At 37.8% G+C, this 22,167-nt stretch overlaps 4 protein-coding genes across 12 annotated transcripts; 2 read left to right on the plus strand and 2 right to left on the minus strand.

Moving 5' to 3' along the window:
• The first annotated feature begins 77 nt into the window (after positions 1-77).
• LOC140777358 (uncharacterized) lies at positions 78-7,894 on the plus strand. Of its 4 annotated transcripts, none has more exons than XM_073121408.1 (5): positions 78-2,642; positions 4,153-4,478; positions 5,757-5,992; positions 6,852-7,244; positions 7,353-7,894. In XM_073121408.1, exon 1 carries the CDS (start codon positions 103-105, stop codon positions 2,497-2,499), a length of 2,397 nt encoding a protein of 798 aa, XP_072977509.1. In that variant the 5' UTR covers positions 78-102; the 3' UTR covers positions 2,500-2,642; positions 4,153-4,478; positions 5,757-5,992; positions 6,852-7,244; positions 7,353-7,894. The 4 variants fall into 4 exon arrangements, with proteins under 4 accessions (XP_072977509.1, XP_072977507.1, XP_072977508.1 ...); XM_073121406.1 differs by having other exon boundaries at positions 6,855-7,244; XM_073121407.1 differs by having other exon boundaries at positions 6,855-7,244; positions 7,364-7,894.
• On the minus strand, positions 5,670-6,981 carry LOC140778564 (endo-1,4-beta-xylanase 5-like). The gene is given in 7 exon segments (XM_073123355.1): positions 5,670-5,818; positions 5,821-5,924; positions 5,926-5,962; positions 5,965-6,034; positions 6,172-6,532; positions 6,534-6,706; positions 6,709-6,981. Coding segments are annotated over 7 exon segments (1,167 nt in total).
• Positions 7,895-8,413: 519 nt separating the features above from the next.
• On the minus strand, positions 8,414-14,643 carry LOC140779642 (adenylyl-sulfate kinase 3-like). Of its 3 annotated transcripts, XM_073124816.1 has the most exons (8): positions 14,301-14,643; positions 12,239-12,379; positions 10,579-10,728; positions 10,189-10,307; positions 10,020-10,104; positions 9,822-9,868; positions 9,516-9,587; positions 8,414-8,858 (listed from the first exon to the last, which is right to left on the minus strand). In XM_073124816.1, exons 1-7 carry the CDS (start codon positions 14,509-14,511, stop codon positions 9,531-9,533), a joined length of 810 nt encoding a protein of 269 aa, XP_072980917.1. In that variant the 5' UTR covers positions 14,512-14,643; the 3' UTR covers positions 8,414-8,858; positions 9,516-9,530. The 3 variants fall into 3 exon arrangements, with proteins under 3 accessions (XP_072980917.1, XP_072980916.1, XP_072980918.1); XM_073124815.1 differs by lacking the exon at positions 9,516-9,587; XM_073124817.1 differs by lacking the exons at positions 9,516-9,587; positions 9,822-9,868.
• A 3,792-nt stretch (positions 14,644-18,435) lies between these two features.
• LOC140779657 (uncharacterized) lies at positions 18,436-22,153 on the plus strand. Of its 4 annotated transcripts, none has more exons than XR_012107381.1 (3): positions 18,436-19,043; positions 21,008-21,254; positions 21,399-22,153. XR_012107381.1 is itself a non-coding variant. In XM_073124845.1 (2 exons), the coding sequence occupies exons 1-2, from the start codon at positions 18,603-18,605 to the stop codon at positions 21,176-21,178; spliced, it is 612 nt and encodes a 203-aa protein (XP_072980946.1). In that variant the 5' UTR covers positions 18,436-18,602; the 3' UTR covers positions 21,179-22,153. The 4 variants fall into 4 exon arrangements, 1 of the variants encoding a protein (XP_072980946.1); XR_012107382.1 differs by having other exon boundaries at positions 21,403-22,153; XR_012107383.1 differs by having other exon boundaries at positions 22,121-22,153.
• The last annotated feature ends 14 nt before the right edge of the window (positions 22,154-22,167 follow it).

Below are 22,167 nucleotides of genomic sequence, written 5' to 3' on the forward strand. Positions count from 1 at the left end.
AGTGCTGTAACTTTGAATTCCGACGTGTTTAGAATTCGAAATGCCATATATATATATATAAGAGCACTAATGTCGGCTACACCCTCCCTCCCCAGAAACCTAATGGAGCCACTCTCACCGCCACCACCCCTCTCGCCGGAAGACTCCGACCTCATCGCCGCCGTCTCCTCTGCCCTTCTCGCCGCGCAATCCCCTTCTGCCCCACCACTCTCCCGCCTCCTCTCCCCCTTTCTCCCCCACCTCTCCCCCTCCCTCCTCCCCTCCATCGTCTCCGCCGCCGCCTCCTCCCCTTCTCTCTCCCACCCTTCTCCTCTCCTGTCCTTCTTCCGCCACCACATCCTCCCCTCTCACCCCGTCTCCGTCTCCCTCCCTTCTCTCCTCTTCCTCCTCCCCTCCCTCCTCCGCCTCCGCCGCTTCTCCGACGCCAAATCCCTCATCCTCTCCTTCATCCCCTTCGACCCATCTCGCCTTCTCCACCGCCACCTCCTCCACCCCTCCGCGTCCCCCCACCTCCCGCCCCTTTCACGCCCTCTCCTCGACCTCGCCGTCTCCGCCTACTCCCAGTTCAACCACCCCCACCTTGCAGCCCAAGTCTTCCACTCCATGCGCCGCCGCCGGCTCCGCCCGTCCCTCCTCACTTCCAACATCCTCCTCTCCGCCCTAGCGCGGTCCACGACGACAGCCCTATCCTCCCCGCTCGCCGTCTTCCGCGACATGCTCGCCCTTGGCGTGACCCCGAATGTCAGTACTTTCAATATCCTCGTCAAGATCCACTGCGATCGTAACTGCATCCCCGACGCAGTTAAATTCGTTAATTCCATGTCCGGCTTCGGCTGCTCCCCCGACACGATCACCTTCAACACCCTCCTCGACGCGTATTGCCGGCGCGGCATGCTCCGTGAGGCGCGCGGCCTCCTCGCCGACATGAAGGACCGGGGGATCGCGCCGAACCGCTCTACTTATAATACTCTTGTTGCTGCTTATTCGCGCCTAGGGTGGATTAAGGAGGCCACTAGGGCTGTTGAGCTGATGACGGCGTCGGGGTTTCTTCCTGACCTCTGGACTTACAATGTGCTTGTTGCGGGTCTCTGCCGCGAGGGGCGGGTCGATGAGGCATTCCGGCTTAAGGGAGAGATGGAGAGGCTCCCCACTGCGATGCCGGATATTGTCACGTATAACACGCTGGTTGATGCCTGTTTCCAGTGGCGGAGCGGGTCAGATGCATTCAAGGTGCTCGACGAGATGCGGGAGAGGGGGGTGCGGCCTAGCTTGGTAACCCATAACATTATGGTAAAAGGACTGTGCAAGGAGGGGAAGTTAGATGAGGCTTTGAGTACTTTGAGGAAGATGGAAGAGGAGGGGCTGTCCCCTGATGTCATTACATACAACACTTTGATCAGTGCTTACTGCAAAACGGGGGAGTTTGGGAAAGCTTTCATCTTGATGGATAAGATGGTGGGAAGAGGCCTCAAGATGGACACTTTCACTCTCAACTCTTTGCTCTACAACCTCTGCAAGGAGAAAAGGTTTGACGAGGCGTGTGAGATGCTCCGAAGCCCACCCAAGCGAGGATTCGTGCCAGATGAGGTCAGCTATGGGACGGTGATCTCTGCATACTTCAAGGATGAGAATCCAGAGGCAGCAATGAAGCTGTGGGATGACATGAATCAGAGGAAGATAATGCCGAGCATCACCACCTACAATTCGGTGATCAGTGGGCTCTGCAAGATGGGCAAGACTGATGAGGCTATTAGGAAGTTGAATGAGCTTATGGAGGTGGGGTTGGTGCCAGATGAGACTACATATAACACCATTATTCATGGGTACTGTAGGGAAGGAGACTTAGAGAAAGCTTTCCAGTTTCATAATAAGATGGTGGAGAATTCATTCAAGCCTAATGTTATCACCTGCAATATTCTTATGAATGGGCTTTGTAATGGTGGCAAAGTCGACAAGGCAGTGAAGCTCTTTGATTCATGGGTGTCTAAAGGGAAGAAAGTGGATGTGATCACCTACAACACTCTGATTAAAGGCCTATGCAAAGAGGGGGACATAGATGCTGCTTTACGAATGTTTGCTGACATGGATGAGAAGGGATTGCATCCCGATGCTTGTACTTACAATGTGGTCTTGTGTACTCTTTCGGAGTCAGGAAGATTGGAAGAAGCACAGGACATGCTTTCTAAGTTGGTTGAGAGTGGTACATTGCCTGAGAAGTTCAACTTTCTTTTATCAGGAGAGGCTTCTTCTGCAGTAGGAACAGAGAAGGGGCACGAAGAGAAGCCAGATGCAAATGCAGAGGAATATTCAGAGGTTACTGTCTCTGGATCCTACTCAGATCGCATTAATGAGTTGTGCAGTAGTGGGCAGTTCAAAGAAGCTAAGCTTGTTCTGGAAGAAATGATGCAGAAGGGCATTCCTATTAATAGCTCTACATATCTTACTATGATGGATGGGTTTATCAAGAGGCAGAAAAGGATGACAAAAGGGCCTGGATAAAACTGATTATCATGCCAACTTGCTTCCGTGATGTATCTCATGCTCCTAAGGGAAACAACATCTTGATGTTTGATCATTAAACTGATCAGACCTCCTTTGATTGTGGTAAGAGCTGAGATAAACTGAATTTAAGTACAATTTTGGTAAGTAGTCAAATTTACATCCATAAATCCATTGTAGTCTTTATCCTTGTATTGCAATTTTCATTTTTTTTCTATTATTATTATTTGATTATTTTTCACTGGTGGGCTGGACCTATAGGCAACACTTCTAGCAACCTATTATTCACCAGATATCTTCTTTTAGATCTTTGTTATTACATTTGCATTTTTTTAGGAGAAACATAGAAGTCTGATCTAGGTACTACAGAGTGGCAAGAGAAGAGGAAGTAACAACACAGTGAAGGGATGTTAACTTCACTTCAGCATTTCTGATTTTTGTGGCTGTAGCCTGTATCTTTTTCTTATGTTCTTTTGGTTATTCAAAAAGAAACATATAAAAACTTGTGAACAACATGAAATATTATATGGGGGTTCAATTTCCCTTGGTCCAATACTTACTCCCTGAAATGGAATCTTTGTATTGCTTGAAATATCATGAAACATTTAGAGAATTTTATACATAAACACAAAAACTTTGTTATGCAAATATTGAATAATCTACACATTATTGTTACAATGGAGAAATAACTTAAATTGTTATGAAAACTTGCAAGCCGTGATATTATCATTTGGTGATCAGAGGTGAATATACTGTGATTGTGTCATGCTTCAGGAAACTATTTGTGGACTGATGCTGGACTGAATCCCTTTGTATAAATGCTTTAATAACTTCTCTATGCGACGTACTGCTTGATTGCCTTTGTTATTTCTTTCTCATTCTGATGGTATTCAGGCAAGATTTTGAGTACCTAGTTTTCAAGGATTATTTGAAGCAGAATTTGTGGGCAAACAAGAAATTTATCAGATTATCTTAACTAGGATTATAGCCAGTTTCTTGGAAGATGATGAGAACACAAGTTGAGGATGCAACTTTTTGCATTGGCAAAGTGAGACAGATTGTCCATAAAATCCTGTTTCTCTCACAGTAGATTGAGAAAGAAAGCAGTACGATTAAAATTAAAGGAGAATGGCTTGTTCAATTGAGGGGGGGAGTTTTGGTTCTTATGATTTAATTGTTGAAATAGACCTTTCAACATCCCTCCTTTATCACTGATAAAGTTTAAAGGGTGGGCTTTTGAGGAGTTTTAACAAGAATAAGGGTGTAATAGACAATTGATAATTGCCATGTTTTCTCCCTAGTATTTAAATAATGGACAGTTTACATTATTACATCCAAAGAAGTGAAGAACCTTGTCTAGGTATCTATGTCCAGGATGCTCCACTCTCTACTTTACTTAGTTGGACTTCTCATAACATTTGAACCTTACCAAAATCTTATGCTCTTGTGGACTTGCAAATGATGGCTTTCCAACTATAATCTCGCTCCTGACAGAAATACAGTAGCATATTCCATGTGGAGTCACTTTTGTAGTATTAAATTTAATGCCTTACATTGTCAACTTGCTTATTTTCCTTGCTATTGATCTGTCTATCTTTAAGTTTGGTTTTTTTTTCTCTCCATTTGTTCATGGCTCTGTCTTTCCACTTTCAGGTGTTAAATGATTGAAAAGTTATATGTCCTACTATTGTGGGTGGACCACTTAATCATGGAGTGAATTTAGAACCATGGTAGTCTTCAATGAACTGCTGATGCAGATATTGGGATTAAAGTCTGATTTAAATTTTTGACCACCTAATATGACAGAAGTTAATCTGCACGTGTTGGTCTGGATAACACTTTCAGATGGTTGTCATCTGTGGTGAAGCAATAATAGAGATGCATTAAGATTTTGCAGTGCTTATCCCAATGTACTCAAAAGTGATCTGGAATAATAAGCTTTTTGAGTAATCCACCATCAGCAAGATGGATATCTTATGGTAACTTTTTTCACATCTTACATCATATTTCTTTAATCAAATTAAGTACTCTGCCAAAGTTATAAAAAGAAGTGTTGCTTATTTCATTTCTTAATGTTATGTTGTGAAAGAAGTTCCTGGAAATGTCTGTTCTGCTTGTTTCTGCTCATGTCATTCTGAGTATTTATTGGGGTTAGTTAGAAATAATAATTTTAGTGGTACTGGTAGGATTTTATCACAAAGACTTTTTAACTGCTCTTTGTTTGCGGCTCTGTGCAATGCCCTTTTCATTTACAAAATTTTCTTCTGAGTCTTTATTGAAGATATTGCTGACTCTTCTATCCATTTCCACTGAAGTATAGTCGAATTACTAGTTATTTTAAGTAATGAAAATCTAGAGTGGTCCTGTTCATCTCTATAATGTTAGTTGGAAAACCAATTGCAAGGTAAATGAGATTTATATACTTGCATATGTCTGTCTTTAAAGATGCAGAACAAGAGCAAATGAAAGGATGGATTATATTCAAATTTAGAGCATAAAAAAAATAGAGAACAAACATGAAGTTGCTTTCCAGTAGCTGGTTTTTTTTTTCATATTCATAGTATTCCTGCTACTATTGAATTTGGTCATATCATTGTTATAAATATTGAAAATGTTGAAACCCCCTTAAGTCTGTGCAAAGAGCGTGTTTAAAGTGCCGGTATAAGAATGCAAAGTTTTTGGAATATTCTGGTTTCGTCATGAGAATGTTATCTTGCTTGATAAAAGTATAATTGAATAACTATGTAAAAACTCATAATTTGGTACTACAAGAGTAACATAAGGATAGAAAGATTTAATTATGATGGTATCAAGAACTCTTGCCATGATAATTGGAAGTTCATCCTCCTTGAATCCATGCTAATCTATGAATAGCTATTCCGGTGTCTAATGATAAGGTTTAGCAATAATTCTGTTTGATCATCATTTGGGAGTTCATTTTGCAGTTCTTTAGCTTCTTCAACAGTTCTTCCCCCGTAATAGCATACCATTGGTCTCACCTGTTGGCATTTGTTTACAGAGTTTATTAATCATGGTTTGACAGAAGTGTACAAAAAATGAACCAAACACCAATCTATGTTTGTTTTTGGTAATTTTCTTGTTCTTTCTATAACAATCACACAATCAAAATGATGAGAGAGTTGAGAATATTAGGATTTAAGAAAATGTAGTTAGCCAGTTTTGGATTTGTTAATCTCAAATGCTTTTGCTTTGAACGGAATAATATAATCAAACTGAGATCCTGAGTCTACTTTCAGGCTTTGTACCGAGGAGAAATCTTCTGAAGTGTGGCTTAAAGTAATCTCATGGAAGAGATGGTTTCAAAGTAACCAGCACTTTTAGTAGTGCCTACTACTGGTCTTTTCTTCCGCTCGGCTATCAGCTTGTCCACCACATTTCTGGTTGGAAGGTTCTGGAATTCATTCTGTCAAACACATTATGTTACACCCTTCTGGATGCCAGCTGCCCACATCACAATCCCTTGAACAGCTGGGTGAGCATAAGCTTCTCTCAAGATTTCTTCCAAATAGTTTGCCTACTACCAATTTTATATTAGAAATTTGGAAGCACAATTGCAGGAACTCATAAGCTATAATTTTTATTATTTATTAGATGCCTACCATCGAGAGAGTATTGACATCAGAGTCCATTAGGAACTAGTTATGAAAGTACCTTGTTTGGGTCTTCAGCAAGATCCACTTCTGTAAGCCAAATGGGCACCTTTGCTCCTGCAAGAGTATCCAGAGCTGATTGCATGTAAGGAATGTTTGGTGTGCCAAAGTGACCTTCCAGCCTTATAGCCATCTTCGCACCATTGCCACAATAGAATACAATCTGCTTTTAACTTCTGAAGGTACTTAGCTGGTGTTGCCTTGGCATCCCAGGCTTTTCCAATGTATTGTAATCATTCAGAAACATCAGTTTGTTGGCGTCTAGCTGGTGAGCCTCCTTGTAGAAGATTGAAGATGCATCTCCACCTAGCTTGCTCTCAAAGAAAGAGAAATTGAGGTTTTCATTGATAACGCCCCAAGCATGATCTGACCTCCCTATACTGACATAAGGATTTTATCTGCCTCATTGTTGCATTCTGAAGTTGTTGGTTGTTGAGCCACCATACCCATTCGATCTGGTATATGGGCTCATTCCAGAAAACATTGTGCCCTCTGACAGCAATTTTGTTATTCTTTGCGAAGGCAAGCATTGCATCAGCTTAGGAAGTTAGGAGTAGTCATATCTGCGTTTGGCATACTCAATACTGCACCATTTCATCTCATTGTCGAAGGTAGTCACTGTAAAACGAGAAGCGAACCAGCTCTGATAAGCAATGTTATTGATGATTTGCTCTTCAATAGCAGAGCCAAATGGGAACCCTGGTCTGATTTGCTGGAGGGAGACCCTTGCACCTGGGAGGGACTTACCGTGGTTATCTACAGCTTGAAATCTCAGTCTTCTTGCGCACCTGCATGATTTGTTCATGTTCATCTGTTCATTTTCTTTCTTTGTATTTTGATAATGTTGTGAAATGGTTAATCTGGATTACCTTACTGATACTTTCACCTTGATGAGGTCTCCACTGTTCTTTGGGGAATGGTTGTAAGGAGACGCTCATCTAGGTGAAAGTATGAGTTCAACAGCAGTCTAAGAGGATGGTCATCATTCAGCTACCGGAAAGTTCGTTGAAGACAATCCCATCAAAGTGTCACACAAGATCTACCTGCACAAAGGGAAGCTCTACGCCTTCTCTGGTAATATCTTACAACCAAATGTTCACTCTAGTCTCATAGTCCATCAACTGTGGCTCAAGTATTTTAGCTTCAAAACTGCTAAATAATCATACTTACCATGTTTCCCAGCTTGGCTGCAGGTCAGCAAAGGAAGCACAGATGTCTGAGCCATCTTCAAGACTGCCTATGATTTCATCCACGCCGGTGTCATTGAGGCCAATTCAGGCTGTTTTACTGTCAAGGCTTCTGGAGTAGCTGAACTACTTTTCTAGTTAAGAATTCTAAGACTGTAGCCATGATCAGTGCTTCACAGTCAATGCTTCTGGCTAGCTGAACAACAAAGAAAAGCTCCACGTGAAGCTGAAAGCCAAATTGAAGCAGCTATATACTCAGCTTCAACATTTCAAGGCAGTGAAAGTTGTAACCGCCCTGAGTTTATCATATGCTTTTTCTAGCAAGGAGCTGTTATATACATGAGCAGCTAAGTGGGCGAGAGATTAGCTGCCCGACATTAACTAGGAAACAGAACATAATTATGTGGTTGATACCTGGGTTAGGATCACAGAACAAGAAGGAAACTGAAAGAACATCCAAAAAAGAAAAAAAAGAAAAACCTTTTGAAGTAGAGAAGAAAATATGAATCATTCCATATATATATATAGTCTCTCATACATGCCTACTTTGTGACCATATGCTTCATATTTTCTCTTCTTCTTTGACACTCCATTGAATGAATAACTTATTCCTATTGATTATGGATCTAGAAATATTATGCCTGCAACTATAAAGGACCTTAAACCTCAATATATAAGGCATCTCATTACTTTCACTACCCCATTTTTCTGAGTGGCTACTGCTGTCTGATTACATTGATTTTCCGTTTTCTAGAGATTTTGGAACATGCTAAGAACAACTTTATAGGCTAATGGATTTTCTCCTCTGTTTTCAAGATATAAGGGTTATATTTACATCCGTATTAAGGCAATGTAACAGCTGTTGAAGGTTATTAAACAAGACAGTGCAGTTGTAACCTGTAATGGTCATATATTATTATAAATTCCAAACTAATATTAATGATGTGACAACAAGAAGCCGTTCTAATATAAATTAAAACTTCTTTTCTAATTAAACCGAGACGGTGAACAATACTGCTATCTTAATATAAAACAAACACACTCGCAAGTGACACATTTCAAAAGGTAAGCAATACAAGTCGCCTCCTTTTCCATCATATAATTGTCTAATACCCCCATCCTCATAATAGGACAATAAAACAAATTCTGATACACTCGTTTTGTACCAAATTAAATGAATAGAAATGACAGGCTCACTGAAATGCATAAAAGAAACAAAAAAATGAGACTATTGGAAGAGAACACTATGCAGATACATCTGAAGAGACACCATTTTCCCATGTTTTGTCATGGTTTAGTGACCAATGTGCAACTTTTGCTGCAAATGCTTCCTGTTTATTGTCGTTTGCAGCACTGAAGAGTGTCAAATGGGTTCACAAGTTGTGAACACATGTATATCAATCTATGCTTGCAAAAATCGATTCTTTCCGAGGTATGATATTACTTGCTCGGCCATAGCATTAGGTGAAGGGCACCCCCCATCTTTCATTTGAATTACTATCTGCAAAAGCAAAGCAAAAAATTTCAACTTCATCAACAGTAATGAACATTGATTTGCTGCACGCACATGAAGATCAAAAGAAGTATGGCATCAAACATGACTCCCCGACACAATATGCAACCAACAAGTCAACTAACTGAAATGTTTTCTTTATAAATCTAGAAAGAAAAGTATAACTTCCATTTTATTTCTTTCAAAATTTTAAAAATGAGCAGAGATGTTTAAAAGAGAAACAGGAAGAGCTGGACCAGTGAATATTGGAAGCATAAAGGAAAGGAAAAGCATAGCATAGGTATGATGATTCACTTATATTAGGAACAGATGACCTCGATGCTTGCTAATATATTCAGAGATGCAAGTTCTTAACAGATTCATCTTGTCAAATATTCAACTGTACAAGTTATGTGCCACAAGGTAAACTTTCTATATATACTAACAACAATTTTCAACATTGATTCAAAAGGCCACCTTCTATTACACTTTGATTGAGAAAAATATCCATGGTTCAGTGTAATAAACTAAGAAAAAGAACAAAACTAAAAAATAATTTACAGATATTGGACAATAACTGGTTCATCGTACAGTTGTCACCTTTCTTGGCTCGATAAGTATTCTCATAGTTCAAGTTATATGACATATACCTTCATTAATTCTCACCTTGATTTGTTTGATTCAGCAAACCACATGCTCACTGTTTTGATATATCCAATCTACAGAAATAATGACTTCCTGGAACATTTGAATGACCTAACTGAACATTTTTTATAGTAGGAAAGAAGGATACTGCTTTTAGAAACAGTAAACCAATATAGATGATGATGTATTACTAACTTTTGATGCCAATTTATTGCTCATCCAATAATGGGATCTAGTCAGAATGTAAAACTATAAAAGATCTTAGTCTTAGATTGGTCAGGCCCATGACAATCACAGTACCCCTTTTCTTTGCAATGATGAACTCACCTCACAATCCAAGGGTGGCTCATATGGATCATCTATTCCAGTAAAACCTGCAGGTCAACCAAATTTAACTTCCATATGCAAAATAAAGGAAGAAGATAACTGTATTTAGTTCTATTTCAACAAAATTATTATTTGTAAATCTTAATAAATAGATATCCATGCACCTAAAGTAAAGTTTGATAAGTAACGGCAGCATACCTTTGATCTTTCCCGAGCGTGCTAGCTTGTACAAGCCTTTGGGATCTCTTAGTTCACAAACTTCCAGTGGGACATTCATGAAAACCTAAAAAACTTGTCTTATTAAATCACTCAAGAAAGAAAACTTCCTTTAGCATCTGGATTTTAGTACATATAATTAAGCAATTACTTCAATAAAAGTAGAATCTGGAAGTAGAGCACGACAGGCATCTCGGTCTTTTCTGTATGGAGATATCAGACAAGCTATGCATATAACCCCAGCATCTGCAAAGAGCTTTGATACTTCCCCTGCAGAAAGATTTGAAAAAGAAAAGAAAAAAAACCTTAAATATTGTCCTTTCAGATATTATCTTTAAAATCCCACTTATCAAGCATACTGAGTATTGGACACAGATATGTCAGAGAACTTCTAAAACCAACCATAAAAAGCCAATTGATCAGAGAGACAAGCTTACGATAAACTATGATGGAAATTTCTGCTTACATATGTAAGTTAGTTGCATTCTGTCTGTTAATGGCAGGAAAAAGGACAAATGACAAATGACAAAAGTTCACTTACCAACTCTGCGTATATTTTCTGCACGATCCTCTGCTTTGAAACTAAGATCTCGGTTTAGGCCATGTCTGAGATTGTCACCATCAAGAACATATGTAAGATATCCTCTGCAGTGCAGCTCTCGACTCAGCGCACATGCAAGCGTGCTTTTCCCTGTAATAAGAAAAGTGCTCACATGTAAGAGAAGAGATAGATTTCCCTCGATAATAGCTCTATTGTTGAGAACACACTCGGGATCAAGACAAAATTAACATATCACTAACAGAAGGCTGATCAGGGACTGAACCATAATTTAAGAGTTGTTTTTGTTTTCCATTGATGTTTTGTCAGTTTATACAAATCAAAACCTAGCCAATGAAATTTCTCTTTAATGAGCTACTCTGATGTGGCATTTGTCACCTGGTTTTGTTCATTTTCAGGGTAAATGGAGTCCAACACATGCTAAAAGAGGGGAATAGAAGATGGGCTGGAATCCTTTATGGAGGCAATAAGGTTTCCATGTTAACCATACAGACGATAAATCAGGCCGCTGAAGTTACCTTTGTTTAGTCCCGGAATTAGGGAGATTTTCTTTACGGATATAAAGTTTGGCTTGTACAGGACAATTTTATTGTTTCCAGGATTAAAATTTGGAGATTATGTGAGTTTCTTCTTCTTATTTGCTCCAAAGTTTCTCTTCGCTTCCTTTTTTCTGTCATCTAGGCAATCCAGTAATTTTCTCCTCCCTATTCTTTTTTTTTTTTGCTGGTCAACCTTAGAATAGAAAAGTCCTGTTCATTCTTTCCTCTTCATTTCCTCGGGCATGCCTCTCCTCTTCTTTGGATTCCAATTGGCAGTAAAAGGTACTCAGCTTGCTAAAACAACTGGTAACAGGAAGAAAAAAAGAAGAAGAAAAAACATCTAGAAATTAACTTGTGTATGTCACTATGCATGCTCTTTCCTTTTGATATGGACATAATTTTTAATTTTTGTATAGCACAGAATTTTGATAATTAGCTTGCAAGAGGATATTATTACTCTTACACAAGCTGATGAGCGGCAGAATGCTCATTGTTATCACAGATGGAGATACATCATTGCATTGTAATTGTTCAATTGTTTGTACTTTACAAGTGGAACATCTTTCTATTATGTCACGTTGCCACATACCGGACACAAATGTATACCAATATAATAAATTATGCTTTACCATTGAAGCTAGAAATAGATGAGTAGGAGTACTTGGTTTCTATTGTGAGTTTATAATGGTATGTAATTTTCTCTTGTGGATACAACATTTAACACCAATTACAAGAGTGCAACCCATAGTTCAACCTGAGAAGTCAATAGTGAACAAATCTGTACTGGCTGAAAATTTAACTACTCATAATAGAAGAATAGATAAAATATGATGAATGAACTATATCTAGTTCTCCAAATCAGATGCAGGAAAAGCTCTCAATAAATCTCAGATGGGATCTCAGACAACAAGATGGATAATTCAAGTAGTATACTCAAGAAAAAGTTAAAAAAGTATTAAGTGATGTGTCTACACAAGAATAACGCATCAACTAGGATGTTTAAATGGGCATCATAGTTCATCTTAACCACATATAAAGGTATACAAATATCATTTTGCACAAAAAATATAAACGATAAAGACAACAAAAACAAACCGACTGACCTGAACCGCTTAGTCCAGTAATCCATATGACACATCCTTTTTGCGCCAGTAACTTTTGCCTCTCAAGTTTCCCAATTGGACAATCATGCCATAAAATGTTTGTCGACATTCCAACATTTGATGTCACAAGGTTATCTATCCCTATTGTGGAAGACAAAACATGGTAAGGGACATGATAAAAAAAAACAATATAACACTGAAATGTGCAATTTAGTGATTCAGCCGTTAATCAAGGTATTAACAGCAGTAATTCAGTATTGGCTTTACAAAATGAATGCAAGAGTTACCTGAATTGCACTATCAAAAACTTTCCTAAATCACCATAATTAACACACTGTCCAGTATGCTTCATTTTCCCCTTGGTATCATAATTATCAACTGTTTCACAGTATAAAATATAAATGTCTCAGTTTTAATTCTTTTAGTACTAAACTGCTTAATATATCCTTTACAAATTTATGTATTTCACATCCTCTCAACTGAAACCATCTGTACCACTTCTGTTTTGAATGGCCAACTGGGAGTCGCATCATAGCAGATCAAAACCTTTTTGATCATGTCTAGCAAAAAATATGACCAAGCAAATATTAGCCTCTACATTGCGAGGATCACTTAAATTTTCTGTATAACCCAGAGAACAAGATCGACATAACAAGTAGTATTGTTGACTTTTAAGGAATTTAACTGCTTAATGTTGAGATGCCACTTACATATTTCAAATCCTATTAGCATCCTAGGTACCAGTTTTCAGCATCTGATCTCTGCTTTGCTTTATAATGAAATAGAGAAATCAAGCCATTAAATGGATATCTACCCTTTCAAAATCTCCATATACTTACCATTAATTATACAGCAAATGGCAAGAATCTCATTTACTCTTTCTATCCAATCAAAGTATGTTGTGTCCATCCAACAGCCAGCAGCATGGGCACACACCTGCCTCTTATGTACTTTTGAATACATGATTATCTATGATCCTCATTGGTAAGGTCCAACCAGCTTAAACTAGATCTTCCCCTTTCCCAGTATTTCATTTCTGATCTATGACATGCCACCAAAAACTTGTCTTCCTGCATGTATTCACAAAAACTTCCATCAAGAATAATAGGTCCAGAGGAGGTGGCTAAAACAGTGAGGAAGTTGGTTCAGCGGGTGGATGTGGAGATTCTGGACCGATTGGAGTTTAAATTCTGATACTTACTTGTTTTAGCTGGGAATGTTATCTCTCTGAATTCTGGTTAAAGTACTGTTTAGTATACTATTGTGTTTGCTTGTTCAGTTTTATATGTTCTGTCAATAACCCCTAGTGGTTTTGTTGATAGTTTCTGTTGTAATGTTGGGGTCTATGCGGTTTTCCGGGGGTGAAATATGCAATGATCAGTTTGTATGGCCCAATTTTGTAAGGTTTGGATGTGTTTGTATGTTTCAATGAAACAGGGTTTTGCCTTTTGTCAGAAAAAAAAAATTAAAGAAGAAGAATAGGCCCAAAGTTGTCTCCCTAGCCTGCCCAACTTCTTCTGTGCTTCCTATCCCGTCTATCCTAATATTTCGTTTGCTGATCACAGTACAGACTTGTATGGACCCACTGTTCTTCACGTCTTGCATACATATATCAGTATCACCGTCGACGTCAAAGGGCCCACCAATTTATATTAGTGTCCCGAAGCATTTGGAAACTAATTACATTTTTCTCTCTCAAAAAAAAATTAAAAAAAAAAAGATGAAAAGCTTCCCTAGGTATCAAATTAAAAGGCTTTCCGGATTCGATTCCAACAATCAAGCAACTTTCGAACGAATTAAGTTCAAGTTGCAAGATTCTTGCATCTTTTTTTTTTTTTTGGTTGACAAAAGGCAGCATCTGCCCTGTTTCCTTGAACAAAATAAGAGCAGCACAAAGATGAGTTTGTTTGAACTAAAGTCCAAACCAAACACCAGCAAACAGAATATCCCATCATCAATATTCAAATATCACCACAGACATCAAGGAGATTCTTGCATAAATTAACCATCAGATTCGTCGAATCAAGAAGAAATCCACTATGAAACTAAGTGATTAAGATACCTGGACGCGCCGACTCACAACGGCTCTCATTCCTCCGACTCGCTAACCCGGTCCTCTTCTCGTCCTCCTCGGGCAATGCCGCCGCAATCCGGTACCCAACCCTTGATCTCCCCACACCGAATCCTAGATTCCTGCTCTTCTTCTTCTCCTTCACCGCCATCACCGCTGACGGCAGCGGCCGGTGAAGGGATTGTGCGGAAAGCGCGAACATTTCCCCGCCAGGAGAGCCGAAGCATCCGATCGATCAAATCGGCTATTTATAGGAAGAGGAGGAATCGGTGAGATTAGATCCTTGGCCGAGTTTAATGCCCTCCCTTTGATTTAGATCCATCTCTCGGGAACAATTACCATGGAAGCCCAAAAGTATGGCAAATAGCACTCTTAAAATTAAATATTATATAAAAATCTCCTCCGTACAACAACTTTTGATGTGACGTAAAAAAGTAAAAAAAATATATTAGATTTCGAAGAAAAATAAATAAATATTTATTTTCATTTACTTATTCGGAATAGATTTTGGTTACCAAATTAAATGACTCCTTTAAACTCAATGCAAACAAGAGCTTAAAATTAAGTGTATTTAATTTCCATATTATATACAAATTATTATAAAAATTGAAGAGCCTTTTTTATATAAGTACCTAATTTTATGCAAATCGATTATTTGTGCCCAAAAAAAAAGAACTTAAAAGGCTTCTTAGAGTAAATGGCTTGTGATAAGAATCACGGATTAAAATCTCCTAGACATTCGTACGTATGATTTAGATTATTATAGTTGATTAAAAAAAAAATGGCGCAAATTGGTTTAAAATATTTAACAAAAAACTTGACCACAATATGGAGGGGAAATTAAAATTTCCCCACTTACTAATGGAGGATGCACCAATTTGGGATTTGGGTTCAGAGGAGGATGCAACCAATCTCACATCGGGGAGTGTGACTTCCACGTGTTACTGCGCGTGTATAAAGTCCACTACCATTAAGAAAATGATCGATGAGGTAGCTTAATGGATTATGAGGTGTGTATCATATAGCGAGAAGGGAAATTATTGTTTTCTATATCCGAGTATATGTATATTATTAAGTAGTCATGTCAAGATAAACAAAGCAGCTGGAAGTTGGCACGAATATATATAATTTATAAGTTTAATGAATTTTTTTAAACATATTATAATTGTCGCTGTATTCTTTAAAATATTATAATTGCAACTGGAATTATTGTGATTTTCAAAAAATATCATTCTATTAGATAAACCTAGTTAATCATAATTAAAATACAACTTAGAAAAAAATTTATTTTGCCCTTGTATAAATAATTTAAACGCTATCTAATATTATATGCAGTATTATAGTAGCAAAAGATATTTTCTTCTATGTAAGATAAAAATTATTACTAAATGTTTTACATTCTAAATTAAAGAAAAATAGTTATTTATATGTAGTTGTTAACTTTATTAGTAATTTTTTTGGAATATTATGTTAAAAACAAATCATAGTAGTAATTTTGCAAGAGTCAAAATAAAATTTAATAAAGATACTTTATAAATTACTCTTTGTATTTTACCTATTCAATAATTCACACTTCGTCTTTCACGATTTTGTAACTCGACTTTTTATTTTTTTTCTATATTTTTCGTTTAACACTTTAATATTATTTTAACTAACTAATACCGATCAAAAACACTAATTTTTCTCCTCTCTACCCCCTCTTTCATAGGTAATTTAGATATTATTTCATGTATTATAATAAAATATTTTTTTATTTATACCGTTTAAATTAATAAATAGTGTTAAATAAGTATTATTAGAAAAAAATAGAGATCAAGTTAAAAAAAATCTTAAAATAAAGAATAGATAAAATAATAGAATATGATTGCACAATAGTAAAATACCTAATTTATAATCATTTTTCTCCCGAGCCAACGTTTATCCATCACCCCCCTATAATCTATTCACATCTCACTTTCCTCCCAAAAACACAATAGCTAAAACCCACCACCTCAAATTTTATATTACTCCTCATCTCCTCTTAAATATTTAATTCACCTCTCTCTATCTCTCTCGTCTCCTCTCCAATCTCTCACGCCAATCCCACCGGCGCACCGTCGGCAGCACCACCGCCACCCTGTATTTTAAAAAACTGAAAGCAATATCAGACTATATAATTTTCAGTGATGTGTCTCAGCCACTGTATCTTGGATATCCAATCATGGAGCATTCGAGCTTGCTTAAAATAACTCACTACCATGATCACTCGGTGAGTTCAGTGGAGATGATTGAAGTACCAACTCATCTGTTAGAATTCTTGAGCGAAGCTAGAAACATCTCTATTAACTCGCATTTAGACCACTCAACCAAGTGCACAATAATGACTTATGCGTACGTTGCGGTGGGGGCACTTTCTCTTGGGCATCTCGATCATGATCGGGAAAAAAATATTATATTATATTATATTGTATTATATAACTATGGTTGATCAGTGCAGTAAAGCGGTCGAGTTCCACCATAAATGTTATCTGTACGAACCCTGTCGTATTAAAGATGATATTTAGTAAATTAATATATGAGTCAGCATGTAGTTGATGTGATTTACAATCAATCCAATTATGGAGGCATCCACTTGGTGTCATTAAAATAAATAAAAAAGTTCTAGAGCGATCCGAGTGATTGGGCCAAGTGAAGTACTAGTTTGGCCTTATTACCTTCGGCTCAGTTGACCACAAAAGCACAGATAGATGGGTTTCATTTGAACAAGTTAGTTAGCAAACGATTTGGTCTATTTTATGCTTAGTGCACGTGTAGTGCACTAGTTATATTTATTGCTCCACCATTTCCATACATCGGCAGTAAAGCCCTCCAATATTTAACATACTTAACAGCCCATTAAGCGCTATCAAGTAGTTCAACGCAGGAGATTCCTACATTCTTCGCCCTAATCAGCCATCTAATTTTACCTCCTCAACCCATAAAAGAATACATCCCTTTAGACACTAATATCAATAATTATTATGAATAAAATTATTTAGTGATTTAGTTTAATCTTTTTTTTTTAAAAAGCCGGAAGGTTATATATGAGTTGGATAATTTTTCAACCCTTTCTGAATATAAAAATACTAGTGGCTTAACAGCGGTGCGATAACTTAGAAGAGTAACTCGATAGCATAACTGCTAGGAGCAATATCTTAACGATATTTAATTTAAAATAATAGCTCGACGATACATATAACTTAAAGTCTAAACTAAATGATCTAATATTTTAGCTAGAGCTTAGTAAGACTAAAGTGCATCTGTACATAGTATAACCTCTGAGGTCTTAAATTATTTGAAAAAAAATAGTATCTGTTGACGGTTAGTCTTAACTGATTATGGAGGAGTGGGGTCTTAAACCTGACAGGAATATGCAAGTGAAGGCCCGTATTAGGCCGACAGTATGGTGGTTGTTGTATAAGCGGTGCAACAGGGTGGATTTTGGTGGTGATATTAATTTCTCTAGGCTCACGCGAAGCACGTGGGCAAATGCTAAGCCGGTGAGGCGGTGACACAGTCCAAGTAGGCCACTTCTGCGGTGCCTATTCATCTGCGGCTTATCATTGTTATCAAGATGGATGGGGCCGGGGCAGCTTTGTGCAGGGATGATGGTGTTGGTGTTGTTCAGTGGGTCTCCGGAGTCCGGAATATTCTCAGAATGGATTTGAGGCTAATCCCACCAAACAGCGGAGCTTATGGTGGAATTGGACTCTTTAAATACGTATTTATGTATTGCATTTTAAATTACTTGATAGCTCTTCTTAATATTATTATTTTTAATAAAAAATATGGTACAAATTCTCAACAACATCTTTAAAATAAGACTAATAGCTTTAGAAAATAAATTATTTAGTAAAACTAATTATATATCTAATTAATTAACTAAGTTATTTAATAAAAATATAGACACAATTTTAATTTTTAGATTAAATTTTTATAAGGCGAAATTAAAATTTCAAAAATTTGAATAGCATTTGAGGCTTCAAATTCTTGGATGTGGCTGGAGTTAGCTCGTGGAAAATTAGAAATTTAATAACCGTATGTCTTTCTATTTTGAGTTCTTTTGAAAAGGTAAAGAACTCCCACGTGTTTAGAGAGAAAAATCGTGTTCGACGATTAGGCGGCACACAGTGGCAGGCAGGGGCAATGGCGCGCCGGAAGACTTGTTAAGCCTTATCATTTTGGACACTTGTTAGCCACAATTGGCCGAGCTGATCCTAGCTAATCTTAGTTCCTCTCACAGCAAAAAAAAAAAAAAAACTCTCATCTTCCTTCATGGCGTCCAGTTCCCGCTTCCTACCTCGTTCCCATCTCCTCCCTTCGAACCCAAGGCAAGAAGATTCCCCAAAGTACCCCCCAAACCCTTCCCTAATTCCCACCATGTCCGAGATCATGGACTCGTCGCGCTCGCAAGGCATTCGCATCCGACTCCGCACGGTGGGGCCCTTCTTCCAAGTGCGTGCCGAGCCCTCCGGCGAGCCGTCGTCGCCGGTGCCGGAGCTGGGGAAGGCCGAGGGAGTAATTAGGCCGTGGTTGGGGGGCAAACTTCTGCACCTCGACTCCATCCGGATGAGCCGGGCGACGTTGGGAATGGACCGGTCCATCTTCGGGTTGGGGCTCTTCCTCGGGGCTGTTGCTGTTCGACATGGATTCGATTCGGGTTGCGTCCGAGCCGAACTACTTGCTATTAATGACTCGCCTCTTTATCACTCCAAGGTATCATTTTTCTTCAAAATGTCGGTGTAGTAGTTGTTGCTAATCAGTTGTTTGATGAAATGTCTTTTGTTTTCCCTTCCAGAGATTTGTTGCAATTGTCTGTTATGGGATTTTAGAAAAAAATTAACTTGGTGGTAAAATGGATCAGTTGTGCATACAATTTCGAAAGAATTTAGGGTGGAATGCTTGGCTTTTGGTGCTTGCACCTAATTGCTCAATTCATGTTCATGTTAAATAGCCGTAATATAGGAACTTACATAAGATGTGGCATAGCACTTTGCAGAAGTGACAAAAGGAGTAAGTCTTTCAGATTCAGTCATCAGTCGTTAGTTCACTAACTTCCCTAAGATCTTTAGCTGTCGAGAAACAGCAGTTTTAATCTTTCAAATTCTAACGCTCTCTCAGTTCTAACCTGGAGACATTTTAACAGGCCCAAGGTGTTGAATTAAATAGTGAAACTTTCATACTTTAATAAAAGATAGGTCTGGTAGATTCAAACTTAGGACTTGCTAATACTATTTTAATTCACCATCTTCTATAAAAGTTTAAGAAGCTCATAGAGAAGGGTGGAGTAGCTATGCGTGGCAAAGCAAAAGTTCTAGCTGTGATGATGTCTATAATAGTGCCAATTTCTAGCAAATGTGGAGGAAAAGATAGAGATACTTCTCAAGAAGGTTAGGGAATATATTGAGGTGCTGCAGGTTATTCTTAAGGAAATACAAGAGAAGGTCTCTTTTCTTTTAATAGGATTTGATGCTTTGGTAGGAAAGATATCTTTGAAGATGTGTCCACAGGAATCAATCAGCATGGAGAAAACAAATTATGGCCCTCTACTTTTACGAGTCAAACTTACTTGTGAATGTACTCTAGGATTGGAGCTGGTTTTGTGGGAATACATTCTCACTCTTTCAGGACCAGTACTTGATAGTTTAGGAGTGGCGTAGTTCCTATTCATAAACTTAGCATTAAAGCAACTAGTATTGAGCTCGTTTAGTGTCTTGCTCAAGGTAATCCAAGAATAGAAGAACCATGCATGCTCAGGCTTCAGGGTCACTACTCACTACATAGCAATATCACCCATGACACTTTGCAATTTGCATATTTCATAGGGAAAGGTGATACTGCAGCTGCTTTGCCAAAGGGAGAGTTGTTTGCACTAAACAAGATGCAATATATGAATAGATATAAAATAAATGGTCAAAGAATGTGCATATTTTTGTTATTCAATGAATTAATTGTGCAAATCTGCCAGTTCTGATTGATAGAGCACATGCTTGATTTAGAATACAAATATTTTGTTAATGTTTTATCTTGCTAGTGAGGTTCAGAGCTTTAGCTGAACTTCAGCCCTAGGAAGTGGCTTGTCTCAACCCTTTTCAACAAAAAAAATGCCAAAACCACCAGAAACAGTCCTTAGCATAAGCCATAGTACTCCTATGTGAGATGATAACAATGGGCCAAAGAAACTGTTATCTATAGGAAATCAGAAATATCAAGGAAATGTGAACCGAAAAAAAGAAGATCAATTTGGAGACAAGGAGAAGGATGAACTAGGGCCTTGAAGCTTATCAGCCATAAATCAACTGATGCTAATTATTCATGAAGTTTCAAAGAAAATAACACAAGTTACAGCCTGTGAAAGCTCCTAGTGAACAATTAAAATAGTTTTAATATTAAAAGAATGCGTATAAAGGTTATCATTTTTGTAACATGTAAAATATATCATTTATCTGACACACGGGAGAAGCTATAAATTATTTTTATTACGAACTTGACTACATTAGAGTTGGCAAAAAACTTATCTGCTTAACCTAGACCGAAAGTTACTCATTTTACCAAGTTCTTAATGGGCTCAATACATAGAATCTAGAGAGTTTCATTGAAATCTCCCCTTGCACACACATGTGGTGTGTAATATATGTGTTATGATATTTAACCTGCTATGTATTGTTTTTGGATTCTAGCTTGTTAGGTTCTACACAAGAATGGGTTTCAGGGTTGTGCATGAAGTGGAGGGAGGATCAATGGGCGACCTGGCTCACATGTTGGTATGGGGAGGAAGAGGTACTAGAATGGAAGCTGACATTGAGGAGCTACTCCTTAAGTGGGGCAAAAGGTTTAAACCTCAAGGCTAATATGGTCTGCCAAAGTGAGTTTTACTGTTCTTGCAACCAAATGATGCCAAACAGCAATCATATCTTCCTCTTTGAGGTAAAATTCTCTATATTCTTATTATATATTTTTTTTCTGTAAAAATTTACATATCAAAAATGTCATTGTCATGTTTGTACTTTGTACATTTAACTATCATCTGTCTGAAGATGTTTACACTTTTTTGCTGATATTTGCTTTCAGCTAGATTGACAAAGCTACTGGATATATGCATACATATAGACATGCAATACTGCTGCATACAAATCAAAACATACTATTTGCTTTTCACCGCCTTCTGCAGATACACAAAGCCATAGTTTGGCAAGAGTATAAGCGCTGCCAAAGTGATCAAAGTGCATGTTGTTTAAATCATTCTAACCAAACATTTTCAGATCATTTGGACACTTGGATTTGCAGTTAAAATTGTGCAGATAATCAGTTGTGGCCTCTTTATGATAGTAATGGCAAAAAGATTCTAACCTCAGTTCAGTGGTTTGCACAAGTTGATCAGCTATTCCAAATTGATTTGTTAAGGGTGGTTTCATAAATTAGTCTAGCATATTTGAACTCTCTGACATTTGTTATATATATATATATATATATGGAAGTTCTAGTCCAAGCGAACAAGGACTCGAGACACAAGATAAAATAGCTAATCAGTTGTCGAATGTTTTTCTGAAAGTTTTAAGGTAAACTCTGTGCAGCTTAATATTTTGGAAGGATTCGATTGGAAACGAGTTCTTATCACTGTTTGAATCTAGTTCTTTATTAGTTTTGGTAATATCCTATATGTTAAGTCAAATAGGGTACGGCTTTGCCATTACCACAGTATTATACATGGTAGATATATAGCTGTCGCTACCTCGGTTTGATCCTCTCCAGTCGTTTGATGTCAGAAACATGGTTGCCGGAAATTACTGCAGGCATAATACTTGTCAGTCCTTAATTCGATTAAACATCAGCTAAGCAG

The sequence above is a fragment of the Typha angustifolia genome, chromosome 15 (genome assembly GCF_048772165.1).
Source record: "Typha angustifolia cultivar Huaian chromosome 15, ASM4877216v1, whole genome shotgun sequence".
Classification (NCBI taxonomy): domain Eukaryota; kingdom Viridiplantae; phylum Streptophyta; class Magnoliopsida; order Poales; family Typhaceae; genus Typha; species Typha angustifolia.